The 12,621-nt window shown below is 55.6% G+C and overlaps 1 protein-coding gene across 1 annotated transcript in view; it reads left to right on the top strand.

Annotated features, from left to right (window-relative positions):
• Positions 1–12,621, top strand: part of CDC42BPB (CDC42 binding protein kinase beta) — a 113,261-nt gene that overhangs the window by 88,520 nt on the left and 12,120 nt on the right. Inside the window, 11 exon segments of the mRNA XM_036843656.1 lie at positions 8–87; positions 3,660–3,749; positions 4,048–4,125; positions 6,258–6,363; positions 7,021–7,157; positions 7,715–7,735; positions 7,737–7,855; positions 9,072–9,153; positions 10,360–10,576; positions 10,704–10,766; positions 11,750–12,346. Of these exon segments, the coding sequence (XP_036699551.1) occupies positions 8–87; positions 3,660–3,749; positions 4,048–4,125; positions 6,258–6,363; positions 7,021–7,157; positions 7,715–7,735; positions 7,737–7,855; positions 9,072–9,153; positions 10,360–10,576; positions 10,704–10,766; positions 11,750–12,346 (1,590 nt within the window).

The following is a 12,621-nucleotide window of genomic DNA, read 5'->3' as shown; positions in this document are numbered from 1 at the left end:
CTTACAGGACTCAAACTTCCAGATTTTCAGGATTCTATTTTTGAGTACTTCAACACTGCACCTCTTGCGCACGATCTGACGTTTAGAGTAAGTAATTAGTTTCTTAAAGTGACAGATGAATTGATGACAAGTTAGACATCGCTTACTGTGATTTGACTACCTACGGGGCCGCAAACCCACAGTACATTGGCCCCTGGCAGTTTAGCTCAGCTGTGCCGACCCTGCAGTTGACCAGGGGCTAAACGTGTACGGTTGGAAGCAGTTAGGGTGTCTGAGACGTTCACAGAGAGGCCCCTCAAGTTAGGTGGAGGGTTAAGAGAGTGCTTGGCATCTTCCGGGAGGAAGTCCACACCGGCCTCTGCCTGTGTGGTGAGTATTTCAGGCAGTTTTTAAACCACAAGTTCTCACGCTGAAGAATGAGCCGGTCGTGTTCCCGTTTCAGTACGGTGCAGCCTCGCCGGGGCGGAGGTGGGTGGTTTGGAAGAACAGTCCGGCCCGGGCCCCTGTTGCAGTCCTGGTGCTAGAGTTCATCGCCTCTGCTCAGGGAGACCCGACCCGCGCAGGAGGAACCCAGAGCAGCCCCTCCAGCTTGGGGAGCGGCTGCTGGTCGGAGTGGATCCCGCTTCCCTCCTCTTCCGTGGCGCATTCTTCACATCACTCCGTGGAGGCAGGACGGTCTCTGCAAAACTGCAGGGATGGGCCCTTCCCAGCAGCCCCTTGAAGCAAGCCGCAACGGGAAACTAGTGAAGGGAAATCTCATTAATGGGACTTCTGATGTGTTTGCCGTTGCTTTTGTTTTCTAACTTTTTATTAGAAAATTTTAAACCTGCAGGAAAGTTGAAAGAATAGTACAGTGAACATATGTCTCTCTCACCTGGCCTGTTGCTGCACTTGCTTTCTCCCCCTCTCTCCACGCGCACAGGGACCTTTTTCCCCGGAGCTGTTTGAGCGTGGGTCGCAGGCATCATGACCCCTAATACACTCAGTACTCCAGCGTTACTTTCCTGAGTTGAAGACGTTCCCCTGCGTATCCACAGTGCCGTCACCGCGCGGGGACGGTTTGCACTGATGCCGCAGCGCACAGCTGCCTTCCCTCCTGCTCAGGAGCCAGAGCTCGTGTCTCTTTGGTCTCCTTTAATCTGGAGCCGTGCCCCTGTCTCCCCCACCCCCACACTTTGTTTTTTATAGCATTGATATTTTTGTAGCGTCCAGACCAGTTGTCTTGTAGAAGGCCCTCCACTCTTCCTCTTGATTAGATGTGGGCTGAACGTCTTGATGTGAACTCTGCGCTGGAGGTGGTGTGTTCTCCCCGTGAGCGGAGGCCCGTTTGCTCAGCGCTGGCGACGCTAAGCTTCTTGACCCTTCGGTGGAGGTGGTGTCTGCCAGACCCCGCCCTGGGAAGGGCCCCGGGAGCAGTCAGCGGTCACCGTGGGTTAGCGGACGACCGTGATCCTTGCCTAGATCAGTTGTTAGAAGATCCAAGCGGATCTGTTGCCCCCAGCATTCTGGGCACACACACCTGTTTACATTCACCTGTCAAGAGGGTTTTTTTTTTTTTTTAAACCAGTGACATCTTATTGTTATTTATTTATTTATTTATTTTTGGCTGTGTTGGGTCTTCGTTTCTGTGCGAGGGCTTTCTCTAGTTGTGGCAAGCGGGGGCCACTCTTCATCGCGGTGCGCGGGCCTCTCACTATCGCGGTCTCTCTTGTTGCGGAGCACAGGCTCCAGACGCGCAGGCTCAGTAGTTGTGGCTCACGGGCCCAGCTGCTCCACAGCATGTGGGATCTTCCCAGACCAGGGCTCGAACCCATGTCCCCTGCATTAGCAGGCAGATTCTCAACCACTGCGCCACCAGAGAAGCCCCCAAGAGGGTTTTTTGGGGCTTCCCTGGTGGCACAGTGGTTGAGAATCTGCCTGCCAATGCAGGGAGGGGGGTGGCGGGCAGGACAGCAGTGGCTTTTCTGTAAAACTAGTGGACAAGAGTAGCAATCCATGTGGCGGCAGGTGGTTTCTGGCTCGGGCCTTCCATCTCCGTGGGCGGCCGGCAGAGCGGTTTCAGTGGCGGCGGAGGTTATGATCTCTGAACCTTATCCTGTGTAGCCAGCACTCCTGCCATTTTCATGCTTTAGTCCCTCACTAGCCTGTGATTTAAGTAGGAAGGACATTTCCTGATGGAAAGAAGAAAATCCTTGGTCAGAGTCTGAGTGTGCTAGGAGGGTTTCCAGACATGAGAAATGTCTGATTGAAGCTTCTCTTCCGCTTTCCCCATATTAAGCTTGCTGTTTATACTAGAAATGTTTGCCACAATGAGTGAATCAGTGTATTTTCACGCAAGTTTTTACTGGGTGGGAATGATGGTTTTGTTCCTCTCGTCTGTCCGCAACCGAGGACCTCTGTCTCCTCCTCCCTCATCCTCTCTGCCAGCCTCTTGGGAAGAAGGAAGTCACCCGCCGGCGCTGCTCCCCCCCCCGCTCCCCGTGCCCTCACTCACGTCAGCAGAGCGGCAACTGGATGTGCACCTCTCCTCCTCCTTCATTTGCATCCTTTGATTAATTAACCAACTAAATGAAACTAGTGGGGCTGTTACACGGCTAAAATTAAATTACGTAATGTTCTTTTGCCCTTCATTTATCTAAAGATGGAACTGTAACTCATTTAACATATCTTATTTAGGGGAGAAACTTGCTTATATTGTAGCTAATTGATCTAGCCTTTCCCTTGTGAGTTTGCTTACAAATTCAAATATTGGAGTACACAGTTGTGCATGTGTTTTTTGTGTATGTACTGCCTTCCCATCTGAATTTGGCTCCTTAGACAGCAGCCTAATTAATTCCAGCCATTGGAAAGTGTTTCTCTGATTTGGTTCAATGGGATTTCGATTCGGAACACAAGATAACAGCTGTATACTGCTCTTGTAGGTACCTACCCAGCTACTTCTGTGTCACATTTATGAAGCTTTGTAAACTGTGTATGTGCATCTGTGTGAATCGTAATTGCTGGTGATGAGGAAACGTTAGAATCAGGAACACTCATGAATGTGCAGTCATTTTTAGGTGGTTTTAGAATGCAGCTTGAGCTTCAAATTGTGGAAGTAAATTGGGAATCTTGAGTTATCAGAACAGAACATTGCTTCCCTGTGTCATAAAGCTTCCAGGGAATTCCTACTTCTGGTCACAGGTCCATAGACCTTTTTTGACGTTAGTATTTTTCTCGATCCCTGAGTTGAGGTTATGGAGCACGTGGCTACTTGATCTTAGGGCTCCTGGGTGCAGAGTAGAATCACTGCTGAGTGACCTCAGAGGGTTGGCAGCTCCCGTTCCTGCCCTTAAATGGCTGGGGCCGGAGGATGGGGGGGTCCGGTGCTGCAGTTGGAGGGTGAGGCCTTTGGCGATCGTTTGTGACTTGTCCGAGGCCACCCTCCCACGCGGTCGCCACCCCAGCCTTAGAACGCCGGGGGCAGAGGCCGCAGAGAAGGTAGGACAGCTGTGAGTGAGGTGGGGTCCGTGGCGGGACGTACCAGGACTAAGGGACCGGTGCTGGGACCTTAGGTCCCCAATGAAATGCACTTTTTAAATAAAGAACATGTAGTTAGAGTCTGAATTCTGCAGAATAAGCTCTTTTATTCCCACACTATTTCTCTGCCTTTGTTTTCACAGACCAGCTCAACGAGTGAGCAAGAAACACAAGCTCCAAAGCCAGAGGCGTCCCCACCAGTCTCTGTGGCCGCAAGCACAGAACAGCAGGAGGTGAGAGTATTGCCCTGTTGACGCCCCGAGAGCCCTGGGGTCTGCCCCCTGCCCCCACGTCCACGCGCCTCGCGGGCCCTCGAACAGAAGCTGCCCTGGTGCCTCACAGCTTGTCACTCCAAGCCCGGCTTGTGTTTGAGAATTACTGTCAGTGCATCAGCCAGACGAGGGCTGCTTTGACAGGTGTCTCAACAGTGTAGGAAATTAAAATGCAGGACTGTTCATTATTAATCAGTTCTGCTGTGCAAGAGGCGTGCTGAGCTATGACAGTGCTCACCTGTCCACGCTTGTCCCCCAGGACGTGGCTCGGGCCCCTCAGAGGCCACCCACCGTGCCGCTGCCCACCACACAGACCCTCGCTCTGACGGGACCAAAGGTAGGAGGGACCTTGCTCTTCCCCGGGGGACCTTCTCAGATTTAGACAACTTTTGTGTAAATAAGATGAACTTAGTATTTTCACGTACACGGTAACGTTTTGTTCTGAGTAGTGTGTAATCCAGAAAGCATCAGGACCCTGTGTTTTCTATACTTTTTTTTTTTTTTAATATATTTAATTAATTAATTGTTTATTTTTGGCTGCGTTGGGTCTTCGTTGCTGCGCGCGGGCTTCTCTCTAGTTTGCAGCGAGCGGGGGCTACTCTTCCTTGCAGTGCGCGGGCTTCGCATTGTGGTGGCTTCTCGTTGCAGAGCATGGGCTCTACGTTCACGGGCTTCAGTAGTTGTGACACGCGGGCTCAGTAGTTGTGGCTCGCGGGCTCTGGAGCGCAGGCTCAGTAGTTGTGGCGCATGGGCTTAGTTGCTCTGCAGCATGTGGGATCTTCCCGGACCAGGGCTCGAACCCATGTCCCCTACATTGGCAGGCAGATTCTTAACCACTGCGCCACCAGGGAAGCCCCCAGACTCATGGTTAATTTTTATGTTTAAATCTTTGATCCATCTGGAGCTTATTTTGGATTGAGGAAGGAATTAGGAATCCATATTATAAATGACTAGTTGGTTGTTCCAGTACCTTTTATTAAATTAACCCTGCCAACTTTATTATATGTCTTTTTTTTTTTTTTTGGCTGCGTTGGGTCTGCGTTGCTTCATGTGGGCTTTCTCTAGTTGCGGGAGCGAGGGCTACTCTTCGTTGTGGTGCGCGGGCTTCTCATTGCGGTGGCTTCTCTTGTTGCGGAGCACGGGCTCTAGGCACGTGGGCTTCAGTAGTTGTAGCATATGGGCTCAGTAGTTGTGGTTCTCGGGCACTAGAGCACAGGCACAGTAGTTGTGGCGCACGGGCTTAGTTGCTCCGCGGCATGTGGGATCCTCCCGGACCAGGGCTTGAACCCGTGTCCCCTGCATTGGCAGGCGGATTCCTAACCACTGCGCCACCAGGGAAGCCTGGCAGGCGGACTCTTAACCGCGGCGCCACCAGCTGAAGCCCCCTGTGTTTTCTTGATTAAACCAATGAGACATGATGCATTTTAATGGCTGATTTCAGAGTCTAACCTCCCCGGCCCTCTGTCTTCACCCCCAGACCGCGTTTCCTCGTCCCCTGGTAACCACTCTGTGCTCAGTGTCCATTAAGTCCCTTCTCCACATTTGTTCCCATTCATCTGGCTGCACTTTGAGCCTCAGAGAACCACGTGGTCTATGGGAGGCACTTCTTCCTCAGCGTGAATGGAATTCTGCTCAGTGTGCAGCTTCGTAACTTGTCTTTTTCGTAAATGTATTTTGAAGAGCTGTGCTGTCAGTACGCACGGGTTCAGCGTAGGTCATGGCTTCGAGGTGTGACAAGGCCCTGGTTTCAAGCTTAGCAGGTGTCTGGCCTTACGTACTAGATGTTTTCTTTTCTTTAATGTAGACACGGTCTTTTTTAAGCCTTCAGTCACAGGCAGCCATGCCAGCTAGAGACAGGGGGCTTGATTTTGTTTGAGACCAGCTAACGGCTTGGCTTTTGGAGTACGATTCTCGTGGAGTCGGGTCAGACCGCTCTCTGGATTTTGTGTTGGTCACTCCCTTGCTTCCTGCACACGGTTCCGCGTCTTCACGGGCCCCTGAAAGGAATCCTTTCATTTGCGTGTTTAGGCTTCACGGACGCTTGGCTGGGCTTCTCACTCCACTGTCCGTGGGCGTCCTGTGTCTGTTCTCCCGACAAGGAGCACTGCGTCTTTCCAGACTCCTGCTGGGAGGAACAAGCTGCTGCGGGTGGCAGCCCACTCCAGAACATGGCCCAGGCCAGCCCCAGGGCCTCTGGCAGCCAAGGGGCTCGGGTCACCGTGGCGCCCCAGCCCGACCAGCCTCGCTGGTGTGGGCAGTGAGGGTCTTCACTGAAGGCCGCACGTGTGGACTCATTTTCTGGCTCAGGCTCCGTGCGTGGGGTCACGCCGGGAACTGCGCACGTCGTGGTGAAAGCGTGTGGCTCAGCTTTTCCAGGGCGCGCTCCAGTTGTTGGAACGCTTGGTTACAAGCAGGCATGTCCCCGGTCCCCACCGCCCGTGTCTCACCACCTTGACCTTCTTCCTGCAGCCGAAAGCGCACCAGTTCAGCATCAAGTCCTTCTCCAGCCCCACGCAGTGCAGCCACTGCACCTCCCTGATGGTGGGGCTGATCCGCCAGGGCTATGCCTGCGAGGGTGAGTGCGGCCTGCGAGCCGAGAGGGGCCGGGCGTGGGAGTCACGGTGAAGGCCGGCGAGGCCAAGGGCCGCCTAGCCGTGAGGGGCCCAGGGCACATGCTCCTTCTCTGGCTTACAAGAGCTCGGTGCAGGTCTCTGAGTTGAGATCATGCTGCAGTGGACAGCGCGCTGCTCTGGGGCGACCAGGGTGTCTGTTGGTCCTTGTTTGTTACAAAACGTAGCATCCACGTCCCGTCTACGTCCATTCTCCAAGATGAGGAAGAGCAGAGAGTAAGAAGAACTCTACGATCTTCCACTGTCAGGTCATTTAGAGATGAGCACCACGGTCTGGTCTCTCTCCTGCTGGTTTGTCACTGTGAGCATCTTAGGCCTCTGTGTTGTGCTCTCGCCCTGGACTGGGGCTGGGCGGTCATGCGTGGCCAGCCGAGGTCCCGTGGTGAGAAGTGGGACGAGCCTGGGGCCGGAGCCCCCGAGCACAGGCGCCAGCCCCCCAGCGAGTGCTAGTGAGCGTGTGGAAAAGTTGCTCGATGCCAGCCTACCCTGAGCGTTTGTGGGAACTGCTCTAAAAACTGTTTCCTTCTTGGGGTGCCACGCACGTCTGAGGCAACTGCTGCTTTGGGGGCGCAGGTCTGACAGTGTGTCCTGTGCTTTCGCAGTGTGCTCATTTGCCTGCCACGTGTCTTGCAAGGACAGCGCTCCCCAGGTGTGCCCCATACCCCCCGAGCAGTCCAAGCGGCCTCTTGGTGTGGACGTACAGAGAGGCATAGGAACGGCCTACAAGGGCTACGTGAAGGTAGGACGTTCCCCCCGCTGCCTGCCCAGGCAGGCGACCCAGCCTGGTGACCCACAGCCATGCCTAGCTGCCCTGGAAATCGGTCCCTTTGCTGCATGAAGCTACCCACATGCCGGTCCTGGGAGCCCTCCCCTCCTGGGGTCCTGAGGACCCCCCCCAGAAACACAGCATCAGCCGGGGCCTCTCGTCCCCACCTCCTGGGCTGATGCGCTTAAGGTTTCAAAGCCAAGTGCCATTTGAAGGCTCTGTGCCCGGCCCAGCATTCCACGATGCTCCACGTCTGCTGTGAACACACCCATTCGTTGAGCTGTCTGCACTGTCCCCTGCGTCACCTTCTGTCGTGGGCAGAGCCCCTCCCCAGCACTGCCCGAGTCATCCTGGGCCCAGACGCAGCTCTGCCGCCGGCCTGGACTGGCCGTGCAGCAGCTAGGAGGGCACCACCGCACAGCAGCCGCCTCCAGGAAGTCTCCCGGGCCTGCCACCGCCACTTCCCGCTGCCCGGACCTGTTGCGGCCGGCACCCCTGGCCCAGAGGAACATGGTTACTTTGATCCGCAGGTCCCCAAGCCGAGCGGGGTGGAAGAAGGGGTGGCAGCGGGCCTACGCGGTCGTCTGTGACTGCAAGCTCTTTCTGTACGACCTGCCCGAGGGCAGGTCCACCCAGCCTGGCGTCGTGGCCAGCCAAGTCCTGGACCTCAGGTCGGTGTGGCGCAGTCTATCCTCGTTCTAGGAGGTTTACTTGACTTACGTATCTGAGAATGAGAGTTTGTTGCTTGGTAGCCTTTAACCCCATTTCTACCTTCACGCCCTTAATTATTGGGCAGCTCCAAAAACAGGTGCCTGCTAGAAACTTTCCTGCTGTGAATGTTCTTGCCCTGAAAGATTTGCCAAATAGGCATCTAATAAGAAAAATACATACCCAAGAACAAGTAGAAAAGATCCCAGAGACACACTGCACAGCCTGAGGTAGTCTGTGCTCTTGTCTTCGTGAGCCCTTGTCTTCATGTGGCCACAGCGTTTGCTGAGCGGCACCGTCTCTTAGGGCTTCCGTCTCTAGTCGGATGCCTTCCTGCCATCAACATACAAAAAGGCACAGCACCCTTCCCTCCCCACCTTCTCTGTGGTTAACTCTCTGAAATGGACATAATAGCAACGTCATGAGGTACGAGGGTTGTTGGGAAGATGAAGCAAGTGAATAGACAGGGTGTGCTTAGCTCAGAGCCTGGCGGGCGGAGCTATTGTTGCTGCTGCCACGTCCTCTCCTCACAAGGTGGAGCGCCCGTCCCTCTGTCACCACCCCCAGTGCCACACAGTATGGCACCTGTCCGGGGCTAGGGCCTGGCCTGGAGCTTCATTCTCCGGCATTGGTATTCGGGGGACCCATGGGGCAGGGGTGAACAGCTGGGCACCTGTGATTTGGAAACGTCCCTGGGTGATCTTGCTCACCCCTCGCTGCACACAGGTGTGCCCCTGGCCCGGCAGTGACGAGACCACTGGCAGGTGTCCCGAGGTGTAGCGCTGCTCGTAGCCCAGGGTTTAGAGCGAACTGGAGGTGATTCCATGGTTATCTCAGCACATTTTATTCCCGTTTATAGCCAGGTACAGGCCAAAGCAAAGATGTGGTATGTTTGTACTTGTGGAACAGTCTGGCACAGTATAGAACAGTGTGACTCAGGAAGGTGGTTTTATTCTCAATCATCCCTAATCATTGAAACGCATGCAAGAGTCTCGTCTTTTGTTTGTTGGCTTTGTCATTATAAGCGTTTTCTTATCCTGGTGGAGGCAAGGAGCCTCCCTTGTATTCTAGAAAATAGTCCCCAAAGTATCCTTTCTCATAATGTTCCTAAAGGGTGGAGGACAGGGTCCTGTGTGTGTGTCTCTTTTCCGATATTCTGAGTGTGTTATTTCTTACCAGAGATGAAGAGTTCTCTGTGAGCTCAGTCCTGGCTTCAGATGTCATACACGCTTCACGCCGAGATATTCCATGTATATTCAGGGTATGTTTTCTTTTCCAATTTTTTAGAGACGTTTCATTAACAATAAAACGTCCGTAGGGGGACTTCCCTGGCGGTCCAGTGGTTAAGACTCCGCAGTTCCCCTGCAGGGGGCACGGGTTCAATCCCTGGTTGGGGAACTAAGATCCCGAATGCCACGTGGTGCAGCCAAAAAAAAAAAGAAAAAATCCATGTGGTTAAAATAAAAGGACTGTTGTGAGCATTTCCTTGTCCTGTAGCAAGGGGCTCGCGCACATCCAGGGCGGACCTTCCATTTCTCCAGATTCCTTCACACCTGTCGATGTGTCCTGTGTCCCCCATCCCCCTCCCCGTACTGGGTAACAGACCCTCTCTGCACACGGCAGAGCCCTGTCTCCCCAGCGTCAGGCCCTCCCACTCCGTCCTCCCTCCTCGGTCTGTGTCCCGGCTGCTCCAGTCCAGTGCACTAGGTGCTGGAGGCCGACACGCGGTTGGCTATAGATGAAACGGACCCTTCAGCCTCCCTCCTGAGGACTTGTTGGCCATTAACTGGAGCAAAGCCGGGGAAAAATCAGTAGACATTGCTTATCAGCGGTCTTGTTGGCTGAGTCGGAGTGCCCCCTGCTGAGCTAGTGTTAGATGCTGTGGCATCAGGAAGCTTCTAGAAGATTGTGGATCCCCCTCCACTGGGAATTTTTATAAGTACAGAGAAATTTGGTTGACCACAAAACCACGTCTATGGATCACTTTCTGTTAAATCACATCTCTTCAGAAACTGTCTCTGTATACAATACAGAAAATTCCCATCATTGTGTGCCTAAAGGATGATTTGTAGCAACTAAGGCTGTCCCGTGCCCTGGTAAGTGTTTGGGGAGCGCCCACAGGGAAGTTGTTTGTTTGAGATCCTGTTGTCCCTCGACGTGTTCTGAGAGTGTGTTTCTCAGCTGTGATCAGAGCCTTCAAGAAGGCGGCTCTCGAGTGAACAGTGAACTGCAGTTCTGGCCAGAGCCGAGTCACCTGAGCTCTGGCGAGGCCGGGCTGCGGGCGCCGTGTGAGAGCCGGGCTGTCGCGGCCCGCGGGCGGCTGGACCAGGACCCCGGCGGCCCGCCCACGGAGGCGAGCTCTCCGGCAGCAGCCCCCGCCCTCACCCCTGCAGGCCGCGTGGCGTCGGTTCGGTGTGTCCGGTTGTCTTACGGCTCTTCTCTGTCTGTTTTGTTTTCCGTCGTGAAGGTGACGGCCTCTCTCTTAGGTACACCTTCTAAGACCAGCTCGCTGCTCATTCTGACGGAAAACGAGAACGAGAAGAGGAAGTGGGTGGGGATCCTGGAAGGCCTGCAGGCCATCCTGCACAAGAACCGCCTGAGGAACCTGGTGGTGCACGTCCCGCAGGAGGCCTACGACAGCTCGCTGCCCCTCATCAAGGCCGTCCTCACGGCCGCCATCCTGGGTGCGTTTCTCCACGTCCCGGCCGCGTGCAGCCTCAGCGGTGTGGCCCGTTTGAGCTGGTAGTTTCCCCGCCGCTTTGGAAGCAGACGGCCCGCGCGCCGGTAGTGACCGCTTTACGTTGTTCGCAGACGGGGACAGGATCGCCGTCGGCCTCGAGGAAGGGCTCTACGTCATAGAGGTGACCCGGGACGGTGAGTGAGCCGGGCGCTCGGGCTGCCTGCTTAGCGCCACGCGCGCGGGGTCGGTGGTGGCAACGTGTCGGGTTAAGACGGATTCCCTGGGTGAGAGGAGTAAGTCACCGCGTCAGAGAGCTTTATAAAGAAAGGGAAAGGCCAGCGGCTGAGGAGAAGGATGCGCCACAGATAGGACAGATGGCCAGTAACTTTCTGCCTCGTGTCCCCCAGCCCCGAAGGCTGTGGGCGGGTCCAGTAAAACGCAGAGACCAGCCTCGAGGGCTGGTGGTGAGCTGACTGCCGTGTATATTAGGCCCTTCAGGGAGAGGACTGAGCAGGGAGTCGGGGCAGGGAGAGCTTCCCAGGAGGAGAAATGCTTCCTTAATTCCTGGGTGCACCGAGGCCTTACCAAAACTCTCCTTCCTTTGCTTCAAATTTTGACCTTTCATTCTTCCCAGAAGAAAAAGCAAAAGTACCCCCAAGTCTCCCCGCTTCACCACCCTGGGCCCAGCTCTGGGCGCCTCCCCCAAGGAATAGGGAGTTGCCCCGAGGTGGCGGTGGTCCCTTCCTGACGAGCCTGGGGTCCCGGCACAGTGGAAGAAGGGTGAACACACGTGGTCTTGGGATGGTGGCTGCTGCCACGGGCTGTTTGTCCCTCGGGGTCCAGACCCCCGGCTCTCGCTCAGAGCCCGCATGGAGGCCCTGCCCCTGTTAGGGTATCGAGGGTCCTGGGTTGGTCTGGGGGCCCGGTGAGCGGGTGGGAGCCTTCAGCGAGTTTCTCCAAGGATCCAGTGAGGTTTTTTTGTTTTCCAAACGTGGTTCCTGGGTTCAGGGATGAGCTGGAAGGGCGTCCAGATCCCCCCACGCAGGGCCTCACTGCCCTGGGCACCTCCCAGCCAGGGCCCTGGCGCCAGGGGTGTGTGTGAGACGACGAGGAGGGGGCGCTCCGGGTGGGGCGCGAGTGGAGGCCCTGGCCTCACGCTGTCGCGCCCATCCTGCAGTGATCGTCCGCGTGGCCGACTACAAGAAAGTGTACCAGATTGAGCTTGCCCCCAGAGAGAGAGTCGCCGTCCTCCTCTGCGGCCGGAACCACCACGTCCACCTGTGTCCATGGTCCTCCTTCGACGGCGTGGAGAGCAGCGTGGACATCAAGCTTCCGGAGACAAAAGGCTGCCAGCTCATGGCGACCGGGACGCTGAAGAAGAGCAGCCCCACCTGCCTGTTCGTGGCGGTGAAGCGGCTGGTCCTTTGCTATGAGATCCAGAGAACTAAGCCTTTCCACAGGAAGTTCAGCGAGCTTGTGGCCCCTGGCAATGTACAGTGGATGGCCGTGGTCAAGGACAAGCTCTGTGTTGGCTACCCTTCCGGGTTCTCTCTGTTGAGCACCCAGGGAGATGGGCAGGCTCTAAACCTGGTAAATCCCAATGACCCCTCGCTTACGTTCCTCTCACAACAGTCTTTTGATGCCCTTTGTGCTGTGGAGCTCAAAAGTGAGGAGTACCTGCTTTGCTTCAGCCACATGGGACTGTACGTGGACCCACAAGGTCGGAGGTCACGCACGCAGGAGCTCATGTGGCCTGCGGCGCCCGTTGCCTGTAGTATGTATATGTTTTCTGTTGCCATACCCCGTTGCCGCTGTCGCATCGCCGGTCAGCATGTGTCCTATTTGCTTTGGTTTGTCCTCCAGCTCCCTCAGCTGAGTAGTCGGGAGAGGCGGGCTCCGCAGGCGGGGGGCAGGGCGGTCCCACTGCCACACCCCGGGCCCGTTGGAGTGGGCTTGCCCTCCTCTCCCACGGGCCCTGCGGGGGCCCCTCAGCCCGGGAGCCCGACGGAGACGGCTGGCCTCCCTGGGGGAAGGCGAGGCCAAGGGAAG

The sequence above is a fragment of the Balaenoptera musculus genome, chromosome 2, assembly GCF_009873245.2.
Source record: "Balaenoptera musculus isolate JJ_BM4_2016_0621 chromosome 2, mBalMus1.pri.v3, whole genome shotgun sequence".
Classification (NCBI taxonomy): domain Eukaryota; kingdom Metazoa; phylum Chordata; class Mammalia; order Artiodactyla; family Balaenopteridae; genus Balaenoptera; species Balaenoptera musculus.
Note: the sequence above shows the minus strand (reverse complement) of the source record. Positions and strands in the feature narration are given on the sequence as shown.